Here is a 22,327-nt window from a genome sequence, read left to right on the forward strand (position 1 = left end):
CTCCTACCACCCACTTAGTGATCTCAGCGCTGGACATGGCTGCCTTCTGCCAATACCCCTTCCATCATTTCGGCCCCCTCCGCCCTTGCTATTTTCTCACATTGGCTCCTTTTTCCCCACATTCAACAACTCTCTTATTCCCCCACCTTATGATCGACCATTTTGAGCTCAAGGAAAAACACACATGGTTTCTAGCCCAGGCATTAAACCACATTTTTCTGTGTGTTCTTTATTCCTATTTGGATGACCAAAGAAGTTCCGCTCAGACCAGATGTATTTTTATGTAATGACCAAAGGAATCTGGCCCGAACTGACCTAAATGTACTTTTGGGAGAATAAACATTCTGTGACTGTGTGTGTCCAGTCAGAAATGCATGTACATTAATGGGATTTAATTTATTTTTAAATCAACTTCTTTGCAATTAGAGCATCACTATCAGAGAATCGATGGCCAGTTTAAACGATGCATTAAGATTTAAAAAATAAAAACATAATTAATCCAAGAAGAATGCCCAATGTAATTGTGTTATTGTTGAACATTTTATATGCATTCACAGATGAATGATTAAAATGAATTATTGCAATAAATATTTGTTTGACTTGGTAGTGTGCATAGAGGTTTTTCTGTGCAGCCTTTCCATTTGGTGAGTGAGCCAGAGGCACCACCCAACTCTAAGAAAAACACACACATGCACGAGCACACACACACGCAAGTTTGTGTGTAGAAAACCACAGGGGTGGTGAGCTCTAATCTGGAGCCACTAGCCCACTTTAAACACATTCCCCAAGTTATAGACTCTGTCTCACACCAACCTTTCGCAAGAACACACAGTCTTTCTCTCTATCCCTGTGTCTCCACATTACAACATACATGTAACATACCAACACACACACACAAATGTGGTACCATTACCTCTGTTTAAACAACTGTTGTAATTCGTCTGCCCTGCATCTGCTGAGGTGGCCTTGAGGAATCACTGTTCCCTAAAACCAGCTACATAGCCTCGGACCTCCGTGCATTTGTTTTTGCTTCCAGGGGGACAGCCGCATGCACAGACCCCTGACTTCTTGACTTCTTGCTGCTGGTATGCGGTCGACTCCAGATCCTCCAGATCCTGCTCTCGGCTGACCTTAAACAGTCTCCCCATTGTATGAGGCTCAGAGTATGTACCTCATTGTGATTGCACGTCACCTCCTAAATGAAATGTGTGCATAACATCATCGAAATTTTGCATTGGAGGCCATTTTTTTAGGGGAATAAAATGTCGAAGACTTTTGTGTAACAAACATGTTCAACAGTCAAATAGAATGATGAAACTATACATACTGTACACATATATATGCAGCAATTCAGATAAATCCAAAGATATGGCTCTATATTAAGGTGTGAATCTAACAAAACCTGTCAAAAACAAATTAAAAATAAAAATAATAATAAATAATAAATAATAAATAAAATAATAAAATAATAAAATTTAAATGAAATTAAAATTAAATAAATTAAAATTAAACTAAACTAAATTAAATTAATTTAATTTAATTTAATTTAATTTAAATTAAATTAAATTAATAAAACAAAACGAAACAATAAATAAATAAATAAATAAACAAACAAATAAACAAATAAATAAATAATCAATCTATGGGGGAGAGAGCTTTCTCTTTTGCTAACCCTATTGAATGTTCTTCCTTTCACTGATAGAAATGCTCCCACGTTAAGCTGGTGTAAGAAACTTAAAAACTCATCCTTTTAAGATAGCTTACAATGATTAATTTGACTTAGCCTATGCATTTTAATTGGGTGTTGCGTTATTTAATGTTGTTACGCCCATTCTGGGTTTGAGTTAGTTTTGCACTGTTCCCAGTTTAGTTGCCCTTGTCTTTGTTCATCATCAGCTGCCATGCTCTTTGATTTACCCTCATGTGTTACACCAGTGTCTTGTTAATTTTCTCGTTTTGTCCGTGGTGTGTCCCTGACTGCCTGTATATTTATAGCCCTGTCTTTGTCAGATCTTGTCTCACAATAGGTGATGTTCTCATTTGTTTGTTTTCATTAAAAACTGCCTTCAAATAGATCCAGCAAGAACACTTTAGAACCATGACAATTAACATTCATCCCAAATTACTATTATCACAATGCAAACAAAGGTTACAATTTCTTTTGTTTTTTTTTGTTATATTCTAATTATTTGTACTATTATTTGCTACTATTGTTGCTATTTTGACACTTAATCCCATTTCTTCTTTATCAGATCCTCCTATTTCCTTGTTTTTAAAGACAGAACTCCTGACATCAGAGATGTTAAATCAGAGTGTAATTCCAGTAAAATTACAGAGAACAGCTCCCCGATAAGCCATCATGCCTTCAAAGACATGGAGGACAACAGATGTTTCCATTAAAGGCTCAAAATAGATACATAAACAACCTGCCACCTATTTTTCCCCCCCGCATTGCACCTTAATGCTGAATAGGCTCTAACCGCACATATTGGTGTCCAGCCTGCAGCAGATCATGCCTCTGAACATCTCTTTTATTATCAGTCCATTTGACTGAGCTGTAAAGTCCTGAACACAAGTTTTTAAATAAATTGCGTTGCAAAACTGGAATGCTTTCTTGTTCATAAAAGTTTTCAAACAGCTAAGTAATAATACATAAGAGTTTACAGGCCAATAAGATTAATCTTATAGGCAATCTACAGTAAACCACTTTACAGGAGATCTAACTCTTTGGACAGAGCCCTGAGGTTCTGTACTTTAAAGATGTTGAAACAATTTTTAAACAGTGCCACCTAATGGTCAAATGCAAAACAGTCCTGCACTAGTCCTGCAGGAGAATGTGAAGAAGGATCAAGCATACACAAAATATTTCAAAACGCGCGATTAATGACGTAATCAAATACCATTTAAAGCTTTAGAAAGCATATAAATGGGTGGATGAACGCGCTTTTATGTTCTGGGTGAACGATGTTAAATGGAGGTCTTTATGTTAAAACGTTCTGCAAAAAAATTAAACCATGCCTTTAACATTTGTTTTATGCTGCATATTGCTATTTTACAAAGAATTATCTCAGATCCTTAGTCTTAAACAATTAAAATAATCATAAAAATAAAATATAATAAATAAAGAGTGAAATAAAAATAAACCATTTTACATTTCCAACATTACTGAGATTTCATTGAATAGCCTTAACTTGTGTCATATTTATTATATTAGTGAAGAGCTGAAAAGCAGCAGGTGGAAAGCAGTTTCTCATTTTATTTCAAAATGTATGAAATGTATAAAATGTAGTTTTCATCATACATATTATCAGACAGTCATGTGGTGGAAACATTTGACACATTTGTTGGTTCAGATAAGTGTGAAAGCTTTTGTGTGATTTAACAAAACAGTATTTTCCTGAATAATGTACAGGCGCTTCAGTTCATGCTGCGACTTTGCCCCTCCCCTTTTAGAGGCGCGCAGCCAATAGCAGATGACAACATCCGGTTTAGATGTCTGAGAGGGAAGTTCAGAAAGATTTTTACAGCATCTGATGCCGCGAAAATTCCGTATTGCGTTTAATAATCTTATATACAGTTAGCTTAGATTATTGGACAAGTAAGACAATACATGTACGTCAACAGAAAGCCTGAGCAAAATAAGGAAGCAGTGAGAGTGCAGAACTGTCAAACACGACGGCAGAAGTCTTCGCAGACCGTCGTCGCGCTTAGCCTGCTGATTTTGAAGGTAACATCTGGGTTTACTTTGTTTATTCAGATTACAATGAAGCCTTTGGTCTGACTGTGTGTGATTTATGACTGTCAGAAGCAGGATGCGCATTTGCGAATCATACTATGACATTGCTGCTTGCTCATGAATATTAATTAAGTTACGTGACCTAATAAATATTCATGACTTTACTCTTTATAAATGTTTGTTTGGAGGCGTGTATGTACTCAGACAGAAGTTGGAGTCAGAGAGAATACAGACAAATATGATATAAATTATGTACAATATAAAACCAAGGTAAAAATAAAAAATGGTACCCTTCTCTTAACCTTGTAAAATATAGTGTGCTCAATATTAAAAATATTAAACATACTTCCTAAATGTCTTAGCTCTTTAAAATCAAGATGAGTTTCAGTTTGGATTTTGGAAAGTTTGAGGAAGCTCATGACATGTCAGACATAACCCAGTTATAGTAACGTTATAGCCTATGTATTATGTTTAATTATTACATGTATGTTCAGTTATGGTGTATTGTGGATGTTGTTTAGCCTACTGGTTTATGTCTCCTTGAATTCTTGACACTAAAAGCTGCTACAATTCACTACAAGTAAAAACTGTTTTTTAATTCACGGGTCAATTTTGAGATATTGTGTCCTGTTTGGCTTTTCATACCATGTTGTTTCAGACTAGTGAACAGAAAACATCCGAAATACACTTCAAGGGTAATTTCACCTAGTTTCAACCTGCTTTGTGTGTTGAAAGTACAGTATATGTAAAGGGGCAATGTTTAGGGCTACTTGTTCTCTGTGTTACCTGGACAGAGAAATTCAAATTTATTTGTCAGCAAAAGTCCACTGACAGAACGGCAATTTCTTTCAGTTTTTTCCAAAACAAAAAACTGTTTCGTCGCTGTGTTTTCTCTGGATTTACAATTCTTTGCAAGCTTTAGCCACTACAACATACTGGAGAATAACTCACTCCCACTAAATGTTTAGGCTACTCTTTGATTTCTAGCAACTCGGGATCAAATCCATTATGACTAAAAGTTTGCTAAGAGCTATTTCCTACTAAAGCAAGTTGGTATTTGACTCTGGTAAGCGTATCCTTAGCAGACTGGTACTGTCTTGAATGGCAACAGGCCCAGTGCATTATGGGTGTTTTAAGTTTTTCTACTTGGCAAAAAGGAAGACAACAGCCTTTTTTCTCCGTTTTCTCTAGTCATGTAGCACCGATAAAAAAAAAAAAATTCACCTTTCTACTGCATATGTTGCCAAGTTTTATTAAAAGCCCATTTTGGCAGTGATGAAGTACCCCCTTGTACCCCTTTGTTTATTTAAAGGGATAGGCTAGTTCACCCAAAAATAAAAATTCTGTCATCATTTACTCACCCTCAAGTTTTTCCAAACATGCATGACTTTCTTTCTTCTGTTGAACACAAAATAAGATATTTTAAAGAATGCCGGTAACCAAACAGTTGATGGACCCCATTGACTTGTATTGAGTGTACTTTTTTTTTTTTTCATATTATGGAAGTCAATGGGGTCCATCAACGGTGCCCATAATTTGCTCTTGACGGTTGCTTATGTCAAGAGCCAAATTATACATTTGTAGTCACTTCTTTACTACAGCTTTTTTTTCTGTTTGGCATACAGTCAGGATATTAGTATGTGTTGGTACACGTCAATGTTGACACTCTCCAGCGCATAACATATAGGCCAAACCATTTACACTTGCATAGATTCAGCTAACGCTCTACTAGTATTCTGTGTTGGAATTACACCCATCTTGGCCGTGGCAGTTTATTGGCCAGGCGGCTATGTCCCCCGAAGGACTGGTGAAAGCTGTGCGGGGATGACAAGTCAACAAGGAGCGTTTGTTCATAGTTTGGTTAGATGAAAAAAAGGAAAGAAAGGCTAATTATATATTTACATTGTCTCACCCAAGGGATTTTTCCAGCAGGGGTGATGGCAAGACATTAAACAACTCCGCCGTTACGAGCAGATCATAAAAACACTCCCTTGTTGTGTTTTTCACAGACCTGTCATTAAGACTAAGAACAACAATTACCCACAAACTCCTGCTCCTGCACACACAAGCTGTTTGAGCGCTTTTTGTACCCCGTTACGCCGTGGTCACGGTGTGAGAACCTCGCCTCCCAGCAGGACACAGATGAGGATATGTCTCCATTCATGGCTTCAGCCTTGTTCCGTTTTGTTTATTTGTCAAAAATATTTCAGTGCTGAGTTAAGAGCGTTCTAGAAGTTTAAAATAAAGTCCGTGAAGACTTTATTGCACTACTCATTGCCTCTTTTATCCCCCCCCCTTTTTTTTTTCCAAACTGGCCGGCTCATGAAATAGAGGCTGATGACAAATTAAGAGACCTCAATTGGGTAACACATTTTCAACTCCCCATTTCCTGATTACAACCCCTGTCATCTCAGACTCTGTACAAAAGTCATCATTACTATGGACTTAACTCTCCTACTTTTTCTGGAATGAGAAACACACTTTTGAAGTTGCATGGTCCAAATGTGTAGATCTGCTGGCCTTTCAAGGAATTGTTCATCCCCCAAAATCATTTATTTATGTGTCTCTGCAGACTTCAGAGGATGGCTGCTGTTTCGGAGACAGATGTGCAGTTCTGGATGGCTAAAGCAGTGAGCTGGGGCGAGGCTACATCATGTTCCGCCCTTCTGGACACAAGCAGACATCTTGATTATCTGAGGAGTTTTCTCCAGCAGGTTCTTCTGGGGTTGCAGCAAATGGTATGAAACATTTCAGAACACACAACTTGAGCTTCACAAGCAGGACTTTTTTTCTGGAATTTTGTGAAACATTTGACACAGTCCTCAGCTGTTCTGTTAAACGTTAGGATCCGATCCAGTAAAGAAATGTTGATCTAATGTTGTTCTGCACAACAATATTCTTCATTCTTCACCAGGAGATTTGTAGCATTAGAGTTTACACCATCTACAGAATGGTCATCTAGTTGTCCAATAACCGACTAAATGGTTTGTGAGGTCAACTACTTTATGATTTTTAAATAATTTATTTTAATACAGGGTAAGACAGTAAGATTTGTAAGACATTAAGTCTCCAAAACATTATCAATTTTATCACTATCAATTTAGTGATTGCATTTATAAATTTCTTGTCAACATTTCCACTGTCTCCAAAACATTATAAATGTAAAAAAAAAAAAAAATTCTTGAAGTGTTCTTAACTTTATTAAAGTGTTTAACTAGAAACTATACATGGAATGAAATAAATTCATAAACACTTGAAAATTATGGCATGCATAGCAAAACATTACTGATTAGTTTGTATTTAAATTTATTTGATTTGATTTAAATTAGCAAACAAGTTTAAATCATCAGAGGTCACAACCAATTGCCACTGAAAACCAAATACTTAAATATGCATTAAAATAAAGGCATGAAAATACATTTACATAATCCACTTGCATGAAACTCTGACAACGTTCCTGGACGAAAGGGTCATACTTATTACTGAGTACTGTAATATTTTTTTTTAACTGTGGTGCTTTAAAAAAAGATAAATTAAGAGATCCAACTTCTTTGAGAGATTTTGAGCATACTGACAGCATGTTATGCTTTAATGTGCTGAAAGTCTCACTGTGACCAAGAACTAAGAAATGGAGTCGATTTTGAAAATGATTAGTTTTGTACATTTCTCCTGCTGAGTTCATAGAATCTCCTTCAATATTAAGGTCAGTGCTTTAACTAACTCTTTTAGCACCCCTAACAGAAGCCGCTCTGTGCGAATGAAGGCTGGACATTGGCACAGCGGCGGTGATGATTTAGTGGGCTAATAGCCACCCAGGGACTGCCAGCGTTAACCTAATGTATCCCTGCATCAAGTGTTGCAATTTTGGACGAGGTATCATGGGTTAGGGCGACTCTGTGAAGGACCAGTGTTAAGAAAAATTCTGCCTCCCACTGACTCTCCTCACCTTGAAAGAAGCTCTTTATTCAACCTGCAGCCGCCTTTCGCACCAGCAGTTCTCCCGTTGGTTCTGCACATCGTGCCGTTTGGTGCCTGGCATGTCAGAAAAGAAAACAAAATCTTGCAGGCTTTCTTATTTCAACTTACAATGGCTGCCCTGCCAAAATGCAATCACACCTTCCGTTTCCATCACGCTCAACATGCGTCAGCTACCCTGACAGCATTCAGCAATGTGAAGGGATCGGGATTTCTTAATTGGCACTAAAGCTTTATTCCCGGCAGAGCCTCATAAAACGGCCCGAATGAAGTGGATATGAACAGCAGTGCTTGGATGAGTTAAGGATGTGGCTCGCGCCTGAGGATGAAAAATGTCTCGTTTATATCAATTTCCTCATTTGCATTCCATCAGAACCGGTTTTCCCACTCCCTGCTTGGGACTGCTGGAAAGAGGAGGATTCACGGTCCCGTAAACGGTTTTCTTCCTAAGCCTGGCACAGTTGGGTGCCCGCTGGCGATGCGCCCGTGCTCAAGGGGAGACTGAGAGATGCATGTTTGCGTGAACACATTCCATAATTGCTGACTTGTGAATGTGTATATAAGACTTTTTGCCCTTTAAAACCCATGAGAAAGCATCCCTGGGATAGTACATGCAATTACAAATTTGCTCTTAACCCTTTGATGGAGCTGGATTATCACTTTGTCATGGTCAGATGAATGGTCTTTTCAAGCTGTTTTTCAAGAGTTTACATTAGGGCAGCATAATTAGTCAGATTAAAATTTATATTGGGATATGGTATAGTGAGATTATTAAAAAGCCGCATATTTTATTTGATCTATTTATAGGTATACTTGAAAATTCTAAAATTGTATTAATTCAAATTTAATCAAAATGTTTAAATGGTGTTTGGGGACCCAAGGTGGCTCCAAAATGTTTCCAGGGAATCCGCAGAAAATTGCAAAATATTTTTTTATGGTTGTTAAAGCTGTAAAACAGATTTGAAATAATATTAGGTTTGAAAAGCATTAAATAATTTAATTGAAAATTCAGGTTTATAGATAAAACATTTAAAGTGGGGATAAAATGATAGATTGTCAAAATATTTTCTAGATAATATTTTAATAATTTATTTTGGCTCCAGTACAATAACAATATAAAAAACAATTATTTAATTTTGCTAACGACACATTTATAATATAATATTTTTTTGATAATATCATGCTTTCTCTCACATGAAAATGTAGAGCTGCCTTCACATTTTAGGATCATCCCTAAAAAAATCATGACATGACATAAAATAATCCCTCCATTAGATGTTATAAATGCAAATGGCAGTTCTAGAGCTACAATAATTAGTTTAGTATGTGCTCTGTATTTGCATTCATTATTTTTTTGGCTGCCACAAGGTCTTTTTCCTTTTGTCAGACTTGACGTGTTAAAGTTCCACAGGAATGGTGTCATTCTCTTCATGCGTGCACTGAAATCATTTAGCATCCAACAATGTATGTGCCTATGGAATGTAAAAAGGCTCAGATCCTTTGTATGGCTTCCAGTGTACAGTAAATTGGCAAGGCACATCTTGAACTGATGCAAAAAGCTGTGATCCTCAACATGCCTTTGCATTAGCACGCTGGTTTTCATTAATTACGTAACTGACTTTAAAGAAATGATCAGTGACTCTTTCTGTCTGTCTGTGTGGGAATTGCTTTATAAAAGACCATCAAAAGGTTTTTTTGGGCTCAAATAGTTCTTCAGGAAATGATGATTAATTTTTTTCATATTAGCTAGTTGTTCATACTTTTGATGTCGGCTAACTCGGCAAGTGGCAGAACTTCATTGTGCACTTAAACTGTCAGTATTACTTTAAAAAAAATATTTTGACCACAGCTCATGAGTTGAGACAGTATCTGGTGTTGACAGTTCATTTTCATGACGAAAATTGTAAGCAATATAGTTCTGACATTAGCTCGTTTGTTCCTGCGGAGTTCCTCTCTGCAACTATGAGTTCTTCCGTGATGTGCCAACAAACAAAATGGGCCTCTAAAATGGCCCTTATTGTTGCATTACAGAGACCTTTGTGAAATACATAAAAAAAAACTAAACAAAGTGATTGGCTATTGTGGCAAGAGAGGCATCTATTTTAGGGTATAAATGAAATGTGTGCTGAATCTTCATGCAGCCAGTGCTGATGTGGTTATCATGGAAGCTGGTATTGCAGTGGAAATAAAAAGGGTCTTAGGACATATCCTTGTGGAATACAAGATGGTATGACTTTAATCATCTAGAAAGAAAGGTTTTTTCCATCCATTTCAAAACACATCCATCAGGTGTGTTTTATATCCGACCAGCCACCTGACTTGTGTGATGTATGTTCTGTATTCATGGTGTTGGAGCACCACGGAAACACCAGACTGTTTCTGATTGATTCACAGATGCCAACTTTCACACTATACAAGTTATGACTCAAATTTCAATGATATAAAGGGTGTGTCATTAACATAATCTATGAGATGAGTACTGTATATTTGGAAAGGTATTAAAATTGAGTATCCATGCTTTTGCACATTGAGCTTTAGTACTAATGCAAGTGATGAAAGTTTGAATCTTGCTTGTAACGTTTTTCGATATTGTTCAACCCCATTATTTATCAGTTTCTTTATACTATACAATGGAAAAAGCCAAAAAAACCTATTGTTCAATTGTATTATTCACGTGTGTATTATTAATATTAGGTATGCAATGTGAAAGGCAGTATTGCAGTTTAGTTTTCATGATTCCGATGCAGAGTTTTGCTATTGATGTCTGAGGTGTGTGTGTTTACTGTATAACAGAGCTCCACTAGTGAGGCCATGAAGACGTTTCCTTTTGTGGGCCAGTTCCTGGGAAGACTTTGTTGGAACCCATGTGTTATTGCGGATGGTAAATTTACGACTCTTCTACACTTGGGGGTGTGTTTCCCATTTAAGACCAAGAAATGTGTCTGCATGGGTTGGGTATTTACACTAATTTTCCAATGAACCCTGTAGTGGCCTGCTGGGCATTTGTTCTGTTATTTGGCTTTCTTTCACTACCTCTCTCGCTCTCTTGTCTGAACACTATTTCCCTTCCCTGAAATTTCTTATCAGATTATGTGTTCTTCACATGCAGCCTTAAAAATGACTTGGAAAAAGTTGAAAGATCTATCACTGTACTTTTTACCCCGTTATATAGTTAAACAATTATATTATGAATTTGATTTAAAGTTGTATATATATTTGTTATAAATTTATATTGTCAGCATAACAATTTGAGTGAAAAGTTGCATTGAAAAAGTTCTAGGTTTAAATGAGATATTTCGTTTTAGTTTAGTCTACAATGTGCCTGATTATAAATGCATTCATGCATGCATGCATTTTCATGGGTTTCCCATTAGATGAATAATGTGTCCATTTTCACATCTTATAAATGGCATTTTGTCCTGTGGTCTTGTTTATGTATGCTCAGAGAGAAGCCAGAGACTCCTGCTGCGGTGTTTGAGCTGTCTGTACAGCGCTGAGCCACTGAACGCTGTTGAACGAAAAGCCAACACTTGGATCAAGGTAAAGCCAAAAACATTTCACCCCTTAAGGTTAATGAATGGATAAATAAATTGGCAAAGAAGTTTAACAAATTGATATCCTTACAGAAACAATTTATATATTTTGGAATATATTGTTTAATTTAAAGTGTGAAGATGAAAGAAAAAAACCAAAGGGGTCATGAATTAAGAAATCAAATTTTCCTTGATCTCTTAACATAAGGGGCCCTATCTTGCACCCAGCGCAATTGACTTTGTACACCGACACATGTATCATTCCTATTTTGCACCTGCGCACAGCAGAGTTTTCCCTCCACAGACGCACGTCGGTAAATTAGGGAATGAACTTGCGCTCCCGGGGACGGTTCAGCGCAAAGAGGAGGCGTGTTCCGGCGCAAACGTTCCCTGATGCTATTTTGCAGGTTTAGAAAACAATTCCGCCACTGACCAGGAAAAACCTAGTCTAAAGTCAGTGGCGCGTTGCGCATGTTATTCAAATGCTATTTTGAGGGCGCATGCTTGGCCATTATCAATGTAGTGTGTGCAGAACGCGCATACACTTTGATTCTCTCATCTACACAGAAGCAGCAGTTTTCATTTTTGCAAATCATAGGCTACATTATTACAAGGAAAAATATTAATTTTTCATAACGTCCATGAAGATGTGAAAAAATAGGCATAAATCTAGCTTACACATTTATCCAAATTATCATACGCCTGTTTAACCAAAGCTAATTTGGGTGGGTTTCTTCCATCCCCAATGTCACTTCTCTGTCTTTAACGGCCCTGACGAGAACATTGGTCTCCTCGGCTGTGAACCGCTCCTGGCGCGCGCCTGGCAAATCCGCTGTTATAATAGCAAACCGCCATGGAACAAGCGCGCCTGCTCTTAAAGGGAATGTGAGATGACGCTCTGATTGGTTTATTTCACGGTACGCCCAAACCACACCTATGAATAATGAAGCTACTTCAGACCAACCCATTTTAGATTTGTGTCGGGCGCAAGAGTCATTTATCCCGCCGGTATAATAGCAACAGCGCCCAAGACCCACCCACAAAGTTACTTGCGTTTCGCGTTTGATACTTGCGTTTCAGATCGTTAAAATAGGGCCCAAGAGGTCATTGTGCTATAAAAAATGTCCTGTAAAATTCAGAACTGAAAACTTCCTCATTAGGGCAAAAACAATTCCTACGTGGATTCACTTTTTTTATTTTTTTATTTTTTTTACAAAGTTATATATTGCGTCAGTAAGTCACTGTTCATTTGTTTGCTTCATTTTTCTGTGGATTCATTTGTAAAGAATTTTCTGAGAAACAAAACAAACGATGATGCAGTGACATTGGATCCAACAGTAATGTCACAACTCACAAGAAAAAACAATGTTTTTACTTTGTCTGTTGCAGATCGTTTAATATGTACTCGCTTTACTATCACTTTTCTGAAAATGATGAACGACAAATATAAGAACAACAGTGTGACAAACAATGGTACAATCATAATACGTCTACACGAAACATGCATGATGTGCCGATTAATCTAATTGCACACCAAAAAGATAATTTCATTATTGATAAAGTCATTATTGTGTTAAATGATAACTGTGGCAACTCCAGGTACTTAAACTTTATTTGCCTCTACCAGCGTACAAAGCATATGTAATATGCATAAATGTTTCACGGGTGACAAATGTTATAAGTATGTAACAAAATAAACACCTTTCTGTTGTGTCTTTGTTTCAACTTGTAATAAAATACAAGACTACCTCACAAATGCATAAGGAATAGATATAAATAAAAATGGTTTACTGCCAAGCTGTTGCTGACTGAAGTATCCTTGGTATTTGAGGTGTAGGTTTGTTGTCTTCTGGTCCGGGATCAGACTCTGGCTCAAACATGTATGGCTGAACATGCAGTTAGAATGCTAGAATATTGGGACAAAAATACCCCTGTATGAGTTTTTTGTCTTATATTTATATCATATGATATAGTTAAGCAATATCTTATGAGCAACGAATGCAATATCACAGGAGTGCGGTTTTGTCCCGAATAGCACAAGCGCAAATGTGATATTGATTTTATCCAGCAGTTTAATAAATAAGAAATGAATATTGTGTTGTTTTAGACTCAATATTGTATGTTTTTGCTCAATTTTGCCAATGAAAATATAACAAAAGCCACAGCAGAACAGTTGTGCGTCTCCGAGCAACACAGCGGTGTCTCTTTCAAATCCTCGTTTTGAACGAATCGGGTGAACCAATTATTCAATGGCCCATTCATAAAGAGAACCATTTATTTAATTCCTGAATTTGAGCCATTTAAACAAATCGAATGAATGAATGAGTCAATTACTCTCTCATAAAGACATTTTCTGCCACCTACTGGCAGTTTTAGTTTCTAATTTAAAGTATAATTTCATACTTTAGAGATTAATGAGATTTAAATGGCTATTAAAAGGATAGTCCACCTAAAAAGGAAAATTCTGTCATCATTTACTCACCTTCATGTCGTTTTAAACCTGTATTACTTCTTTTTTTCTTTTTCTTTTTTTGCGGAACATAAAATAAGATATTTTTATGAATGTTGACTTCCATTGTAAAAAATACTGAGACATTTCTCAAATTATCTTCTATCAGACGGAAAGAAAGTCATACAGGTTTGAAACTATATTAGGGTGAGTAAATGATGACAGAATTTTCCTTTTTAGGTGGACTATCCTTTTAATAGCCATTTAAATCCCATTAATCTCACGCCATTATTTAATTGTAATTGCAGTGTAAATGCATTCATGCCACATCTGAGCTGCAATAAACGGTCTGTAAATATATCTAAATACCAATGCAGGTGCAGCTTCTGAAAAAAAAAATTGCCATTGTAGCCTAAAAGTTTATGTGTAATAAATTCCATGTTGAATCAAATTAAATATTTCTTTCTAAAGCTGCTTTTTTATGCTCATTTATTCTCATTTAACACAATAATGACTTTATCAATAATGAAATAATCTTTTAGGGGTCATTTCTCAGCCAAATTTGGTGTGCAATTCAATTAATTTATTGGCACATCATGTAATTAATTAAATAAAAAATATTAATCGCTTGACAGCCCTAATCATTTAATTAAAATTGTCATTAAAAATGGCAAAAATCTGACTGATTAGAGTTTAAAAGCACATGCTTTGAAGGTTTAAGCCCTTTTTTGCTTGTAATATACCTAATAAATATCATACTCTTCCAGACCCCAACAGTTTTCAATCTGCCAAAAGTGTTTTTGAAATTGTCAATGTACACTTTTATATTTGAATAGATGTAATCAGGGTTGGGAGAGCGGGGTGATGAAAAAGAACTCAAATAATTGTACACTTTCAACTTTTTACAGAGTTCACACAGATGGTTTACCATAAGCAATACAGAACCCCTCGCGTTTCGTGTGTGCATTCGTTTGATTATTTTTTTCATCTAATAAAACATAGCGCTAATTAAAGCAGGGCTTTTAAAGTAAACTTTTAATTTGCCAGATGTTTTTTGACCTATACGAAGGGAAGTGGAGTCAGAGGGAGGTGTGGGTTCTCTGTCAGGGGTTGAGACACGGTATTTAATCTTACATTATTTATTTGCTTAGCTAACAATCCCTAGTGCAGCAGCAGTGTGTGTACGTATGGTTTGTTGGAAAAAGATACAGGACAAAAAAACAGAGAGATTAGGACTATTTGTGTGAGGAAGTTACAAATTATATGTGCTTGGGCATTTACTTGATAGATGAAACATGGGAAGAGGAATACAATCTGTATTGTTTCCAGTGACTGGCCTACAAAAGGTCCAGAAGGTTGCTGTTTTTGACTTTCTTTTGGTATAGAGGTCAGTTTATTGTCAAAATTACACCTTGATACCATGGTAATCTCTTGCTTTTCCAGACATTTGAAGTACCATTTGCAGTGGTGAAGATAATTTGATTATGAGGGCACATTAATAAAAAAAAATATATAAAAAAATAATGATGTGCATGGATAAATCATTTAAAGCTAATACTGAAATATATATAAAAAAGAATTGTCAATTTGATTTCATGGTGACTTTAAGGGACATAGTTGTAACTTTTCTACAGGTTGAGTCAGGAATTGTGCCACTTTGTGTTCTCTGTTTAATAGCAGATCACATTCTCATTTGTTCTCTTGTGCTGAAATAGAATTACTGCCCAATGTTGTCGGTCTCTTTCTTGTTGTGTTTTAGCAAATTGATTTGGTTTGAGTTGATTTCCTAGGGGTCTATCTTCTCCTCTCAGTCTGACGTCTTGCCTCTTCCAAGCCGTTGATCTCTTATTTTTCCATTCTCGTGTTTGTTGCGGTCCTAATGGACTGTGTGTTTTTCCGTTTATCCCCATTCCTTGTTTGTTCCGAGCGCTGTTTACTGTCACTGTCAACATTTGAAGACTCACCCATTAGAGAAAGCCTTCATGTCGATCAGCATGAGTTACAATGTGAGGTCCATCTGGGATGATTTCAGCTGACCCCCCAGAGCCCCAACGGCAGTGATGGCCTGTGTTCCTTTAGTCACTCATCATGAATAAACAATCGGTCCTGTCATTCACAAAGCCATCTTGGTCGTGTTCTTCATGTGGGTGGTTTAGCCCAGAAGAAGAATGACGATGCTTCCACTAGACATTTTTGCCTGTTATTAAAGGGCCTATTGCCCATTCTACTGTAAGCCTTTGCTCTGGAGCGCCAGCCTGACTCGCTCTCTCCACATCACAAAGACCAGACCAAGTCTGATGGCCCCTCCGCTCCTTCAGGGCTCCTGGGGGTCTGGAACAGTCTTTAGGGAGACTTGTGTGGTCTCTTTACAATCACCTCTGCAGGCGCATTCGAGAACTATTTTAGGCTGAGCAGAATGACCCCATCTTTACTATTTCTGTCACTTTGTCTTTTGATGTGCCTTTATTTTTCTATTGTTTGAAACCCCTAACCATAAGGAATAAACTTTGTCAGGAAACTTACCCCTGCCCCAACATGAAGAATTTGTTAGCCTTCATTAATGCATTCAAAATCTGCTTATAACTTGTAAATCTGAAAACGGAGTCATAACTGAATGCATAATTTGTTTGAACGTTACTGTTATTACCAAGTTATTACTACCCCTTTTAACCAAAAATGTTTTTGAGAAATTCTTTGAAATGTAACATTTTATGTGAACTACAGAAAAAACGTTATGCAAGAAAAAAATATATTTCGTCAATATTAATGAGAAATGTAATGTGCATATATAGATATATAAGAACATATAATAAGACCATATATTCTGAGAATCACAAGTTTTAACTTCTTTGAAATCAATGGATATAATTAAATTTCTTTGAACTTATAACTCATGACTGCTCAAACACGGTCCGAATTTGAATAAATCTCACATATTCATTTTCTAACATAACGACTTCAACATTACTGTGAAATGTTTTCAAACAAAATATATACATTGAACTTGCAACAACTTGCGTCAAAAAAAACAGACAGTAAAATAGGTGGGCTCGTTTGACTAGAAACCACAAAGACCTTAAGAGTGCCCTAGCAACTATATAGCAACCACCCAGAACAAGCAATTGTTTGATTTTTAGCATTAATAGTTTAATAATGTATGTTGTTAGCTTGTTTCTTTGAAGATCTTTAAGCTAGAGTCACGTGATGCCTTGATCAGAAAACATCTGAGAAGTGAATATGTGCTCCTCTCAAATACTCTTGTTTTCTTTCTTTTCATTTTAGGAATATTGCACAAGTTGTTTTGATTTAGCCTGGGCATCCATGTGGTTTAGTACTGTCTAAATTACCACTTTGAAGACCAAAAAAAAAAAAAAAAAAAAACCCAGACAAAACAAAGAAAAAACATCATGGCAGATGCCATCTTTCTCCACCTCAAGGTAGAGAAAAAAACTAGAGAATATATAAGGTCTGCATTTCATTGGCCTGTGCTGTAGCCACAGCCCAGCTTAGAGTTAAGTGTGATCTGCGCTGTGTTTTTTGCTGTTCAGATGGTAGTAATTGAGCCTCTTTGGGTCTGTGGAGGACATCTTAGCATACTGTAAACCTAAAGAAACCACATGGCCCCACCACAAGCAGACATGTTTTCTGTCAAGGCTTAAACCCTGTGCTTTCATAAACAGACAGGCCTTGCCACCATTCCATTGTCTTTTTACCTTTTTTTATTTGTATGCAACATGGAGATGTATTTATGATGAGCAAGTAGTTGTCCAATTATAGATGTTATTGATGTTTCATGGTGTGTGATTACATTTTCCCAATAAAAGCTGTCGTCTGCATTTTTACATTCTGTGTCTGTTCTGGACAGAATATGTTGTGTCATCTGATCTCGGAGGAGGAGGGCAGTGTATCTCATGCTACAGTAAAACATGCTGGATCAAGCCCGAAGCGATACCACTCAGAGGCTCTTCAGAAGGTTTGGGAATCACTGTTCTCAGCCTTGGCATATTGGTTAATAATGACATGGGTGGTGTGATGGGTAATAAGGCCTGAGGCTAAACGATTTCTCTTTTTCAGTCTATTGATGATTTCGATTGAATAAATTTTTTCCCCCAATCACAATAACGTCTTTTTCTATTGCCAAGTAGGTTGAAAATGTTTAGTCTAGAAGTAAAATACTGTGAAAAGCATAGCATTATTAACCAAATTAACACCAGGAATATTAATATTGAATCATTTATGTTGAAATAATGATTTGGACCAATAAAATAGTACACAGTAATAAACAGCAATATTTACCTATATATATATGCATGTTTGATATACAAATTTTATTTATAAATACCACTTATGTATTCATTATGTAGACATAATGAGGCAGCATATGAAAAGTGACAGTAGCCATTTCACCTTGATATAGATGACTGTTTAAAAATGGACTAATAAAATCATTTTAAAATCATTCACAATGTTCACATTATCATTTTACATCACTGGCAAAATTATAGTGAATACATTGTGAATATTAGATATCTTTCCCTGCCGTGTATTTTCCACTCATTTACATGATAAATGAGTTGTTCATGTTCATGGTTATTATAAACTGAAACCAAGTTAAAGTCTGAGTTGATTTTTAAATTGCATTTTTATTACATTTGTGAAATTATAGGCAAACTGTTGTGTCCTGTTGTCACTTTCAGGTGGTGGCATTGATGACAGATGAGGTCATTAAAAGCTGTGACGGCTTGCCAAAAACATCAGCAAGGTAATGAACGCTTAATCTCACACTGGATTCGCCTTTAGAGCACCTCTAACAACAGTTATTATTAAATGCCTTCTATATATATATATATATATATATATATAATCCACACTAATTAATCACTCTTTGTAGATGTTCAAATGAGAACATTCACACCATGTCGACGGCATGCGCTGCCTTGGTCACATGTCCTCAGATGGCTCCTCTCATTGGAGCTCTGTTGAAGCATTCCATGTTGTGTGGCTCTTCCTGTCTGAATCAAGAGTTTATTAAGGAAGTCAGTGAGGCCTTGATCAGGTAAGTGTCGTTACAGTGAAACACTGTAATGCAGCATTTAATGACAGCACACAGATGATGTCCGCTCTTGACCAGTGTATGTTTTTCCTGTCTTTCTTTCTTACACAGTAAGAGGCTTGTGTTGGAGGATGAGGCTGTAGTGACCCTGTGGTGTCTTAGCCCCACCTGTCTGGAGGGGGCAGCAGTGAGTTTACTGGAATCGGTGCTGTCTGACCATGAATCAATGACACAGAGTCTGGACAAACATGTTAACGACTCATTACTGGTACGCTTGATTTCTTCTATATTACCATTAAATGCTGCTATTTTTTTTAAATTTTTTTAGATGGGTCTCAAGTTTTGAGACCACATTAAATATCTGTCATTTAAACTGCTACTTTTAAAATGTTTCACTTTTTGATGACACCAAATGTTGTATAGTTGCATTTGTCTCTTAAAAACGGCCAAACAGATATATCAGCACCTTACAACAACAGACCATCACCGTGTTTATTAGCAACAAGTTCACACTGTTATGTTTGGTGGCAACTAGTACCGCATGTCATAATATTTGCTTCGGTTGCTAATTCATTTTGTGCTGCTGTGTTGACAGTAAAACTATGGTAGTAAAGAAGGAATTTGATGGTCTGTTGTTCGTATGGTACACAACGTATGAAGATTAACAGCGGTACGCCGGCCTCAGACTCAAACAGTGTGACGTGAACCAGACCCGTGGTCCAAACACATCTTTATGAGGCTGTTTCATTCCTACATAAAGAAACTTAAAATGACTGAAATCAAGACCTTATTTACGTGTCTGTCTAAGGATGTCAAACAGTCATCATGTACACTGATGTTTGAGGTTCGTTGAGGTCTGTTTAGCATCTCATTCTGAACTGTACAGACAGGTAAAATGAGGCCCAAATGCAGCTGCATTCAACTCGTATTTGTTTGTTAAACTTGTTAAACTGTGCAGTGTGTTTACGTTGCAGGAACAAGTTGTTTAAACCGCAATCAAAAAGGGGAAACCAGAAATTAGTTTCACATTTCTGTTTTCATCCACCTTCCTCAAAGCTGAGCTCCAATAACAATAAACAGCATCTTCCAGCATCCCACTGCCAGAAAGAGGATGTTTTTGCTATTCTGTAATTGACCCTCCCTGAAGTGTTAGGAGAAGGTATGGATGAGTGTTTGGAGAACCCATCTGTTTTCACTAGGGAGAGAACGCTTCGGCCTTCATAAAAAGCAGACAGCTCTTTCCTACGCCTCTGCTTACATCACGGTCTCTTATGTGAGATTTTAGAGACTTAAAGCGATAGTTCTCAATTTTGGGTTTTGAAAATTATTGATAATTTATTCATCCTCATGTCATTCCAAACTTATATTACTTCTACTGTAAAACACAAAAGGCGAATTTCTGAAGAATACAATGGTTGCTCTTTTCCATTTAATGAAAGTAAATGGGGACTGGGGCAAAAAACACCATACATTGTCCGAAAAATTACCATGAAAGTGTAGTAAAAGTGGCCCAAACTACTCATGCTCTATATTTTAAGTCACAAACTTAAGTCATGAACAATATATATTTTTTTTTTTTTGATTATCTTCTCCACTGTAGCTCTTGACAGCTCCAGTTCCAATTAAATATAGAAAGTCATACAGGTTTGGAACAACATGAGGCGAGGGTGAGTAAATTATTGCATAATTTTAACTTTGGGGTAAACTCTCCCTTTAAGGAGAAATACTTTTTTGAGGCTGCCAAAGGGTTAGGTGATCATGCAAAGCCCTCAGGTTTGATCCTAGACCGGAAGGCACCTGTGAATTTATACCGTTGAAAAGTTTGGGTTTATTATGATTTTTAAATGTTTTTGAAAGAAGTCTTTTATGCTCAGCAGGGCTACATTTATTTAATCAAAATACAGCAGTGGAAAGTGATGCATATTTTTTTCAGGATTCTTGGATGAATAGGAAGTTCAAAAGAACAGCATTTATTTGAAATAGAAACATTTTGTAAAAGTATTAATTTTCTGACCCCTAACTTTTTAACAGTAGTGTATGACGATTGTCTGATGACTAGTGTCTGAATCGCTTATTTATGAAGATCAGGTGAGGAATTAAATGGTGTTGTGTATCAACATTTCGGCTCCAGGTGCATCTGAATTATTGTGCGAAAAATTGCTTGTGATTGCAGTCATACAGTTTCGTTCATTGGTTTTATGACTTTGGCTGTGAGTTGGTGAACTATTTTCTTGACGTGATCTTTCTCTTTCTTGTTTCTATTGCTCTGTCTTCTGTTTCTGAGACGGGATCATACCATCTAATATTTGTTGCCGAAATGCGTCTCTTTTTATTGGAGCAGCAAATTGGCGGCATTTGGCAAGCGTTGAATAGCTGGGGTTACGGGAATATCTGAGATGTTTGGGGGGTGGTGTGTGAGGATCATGTGTGTGAGTGTGTGTGTGTGTGTGTGTGCGTGCAGAGGGGAGATGAGGGTGCCTGTAGGCTGGGTGTGGCAGATGTTTTAATGGTCCCAAATGAAGGAGAGAATAATGAGGCTTCTCCCTGTGGCCTACACACACACACACACACACACACACACACACACACACACACACACACACACACAAACACATGCGCAAACAGAGACAAATGTTCTGAGGATCAAAGACCGCAGGGGCACATGTGGGCTCTCTGGAGCACTGATGTTTTGGGTCTGGGTGAAATGTTTTTATGGCATTCTTTGCCCATATGAACTATGGGTATATTAATGAAACCTGTTCTATTAAAATATGTGCATGTACGTTTACGTGCTGCACCAGACACGCATGTACAGCTGCTTGGATGTCATTTTTTTTACTCTCTTTCACATGAATTTAAAACAGATGATATTTGCTGTATAATAAAGCAATGTGCGTTTTGTTGGTAAGAAACTTGGCTGTTAAACTTGCAGCAGTGAATTATGGGTGAGGATCTGTGGGAGATGCCAACGGGTCCTCATTATCATTGCAGCATTGCCTCCTGGTGGTTGAGAGAGTAGATTACAACCAGACAGTGTTCCTAATGCACTGCAATGTTGTTCTTTCCCCCACCAGCCTCAAGCTTCAGCCCATTACTGCCACATCTTTCTCACAGTCACTGAGATTTACAGGTGAATATTGGCTTGTATTATTTTTTTTAGACCTACGCAAAATCTGTCTGCAAAACACCATAAAATGTGCCCCAGACCATCTTTGAATCCATTCTGCTAAAATAAAATAAAATAAAATAATTTAAAAAAAGACACCATCTTTTATATACATTTATACTGTATATAATATAATATATTAAGTGATTATATAATATATACAGTAGTGGCCAAAATTGATGTCCGGAAGGGATATTTGTTTTTAATAACCCTACAAATGTGATTAAACCATCAAAATATGAGGAAAATATATTTATATTTTTTTAAACAAAACACTACTTGGTTATGATATTTATCTTACAAAATTATTTGGCAAAAAAGGCAAACTGCTACAGGTTTTATTTTACTATGCATAAAAACCCCCAAAAGCTCACAGGAAAAAGCATTCATTGACTACAACATATTCAGTTATTCA

At 36.7% G+C, this 22,327-nt stretch overlaps 1 protein-coding gene across 2 annotated transcripts in view; it reads left to right on the top strand.

Annotated features, from left to right (window-relative positions):
• Positions 1-3,483: 3,483 nt before the first annotated feature.
• Positions 3,484-22,327, top strand: part of fancc (FA complementation group C) — a 29,485-nt gene continuing 10,641 nt past the window's right edge. For both annotated transcript variants that reach the window (XM_082188250.1, XM_082188249.1), the window contains exons 1-9: positions 3,484-3,727; positions 6,309-6,474; positions 10,505-10,592; positions 11,157-11,251; positions 17,559-17,666; positions 18,391-18,455; positions 18,585-18,749; positions 18,858-19,014; positions 21,821-21,876. In XM_082188250.1, the coding sequence (XP_082044376.1) occupies positions 6,319-6,474; positions 10,505-10,592; positions 11,157-11,251; positions 17,559-17,666; positions 18,391-18,455; positions 18,585-18,749; positions 18,858-19,014; positions 21,821-21,876 (890 nt within the window). In that variant the 5' untranslated portion in view covers positions 3,484-3,727; positions 6,309-6,318. The remainder of the gene's footprint in view (positions 3,728-6,308; positions 6,475-10,504; positions 10,593-11,156; positions 11,252-17,558; positions 17,667-18,390; positions 18,456-18,584; positions 18,750-18,857; positions 19,015-21,820; positions 21,877-22,327) is intronic.

This window comes from Leuciscus leuciscus, assembly GCF_965113295.1.
Source record: "Leuciscus leuciscus genome assembly, chromosome: 13".
Taxonomy (NCBI): Eukaryota; Metazoa; Chordata; class Actinopteri; order Cypriniformes; family Leuciscidae; genus Leuciscus; species Leuciscus leuciscus.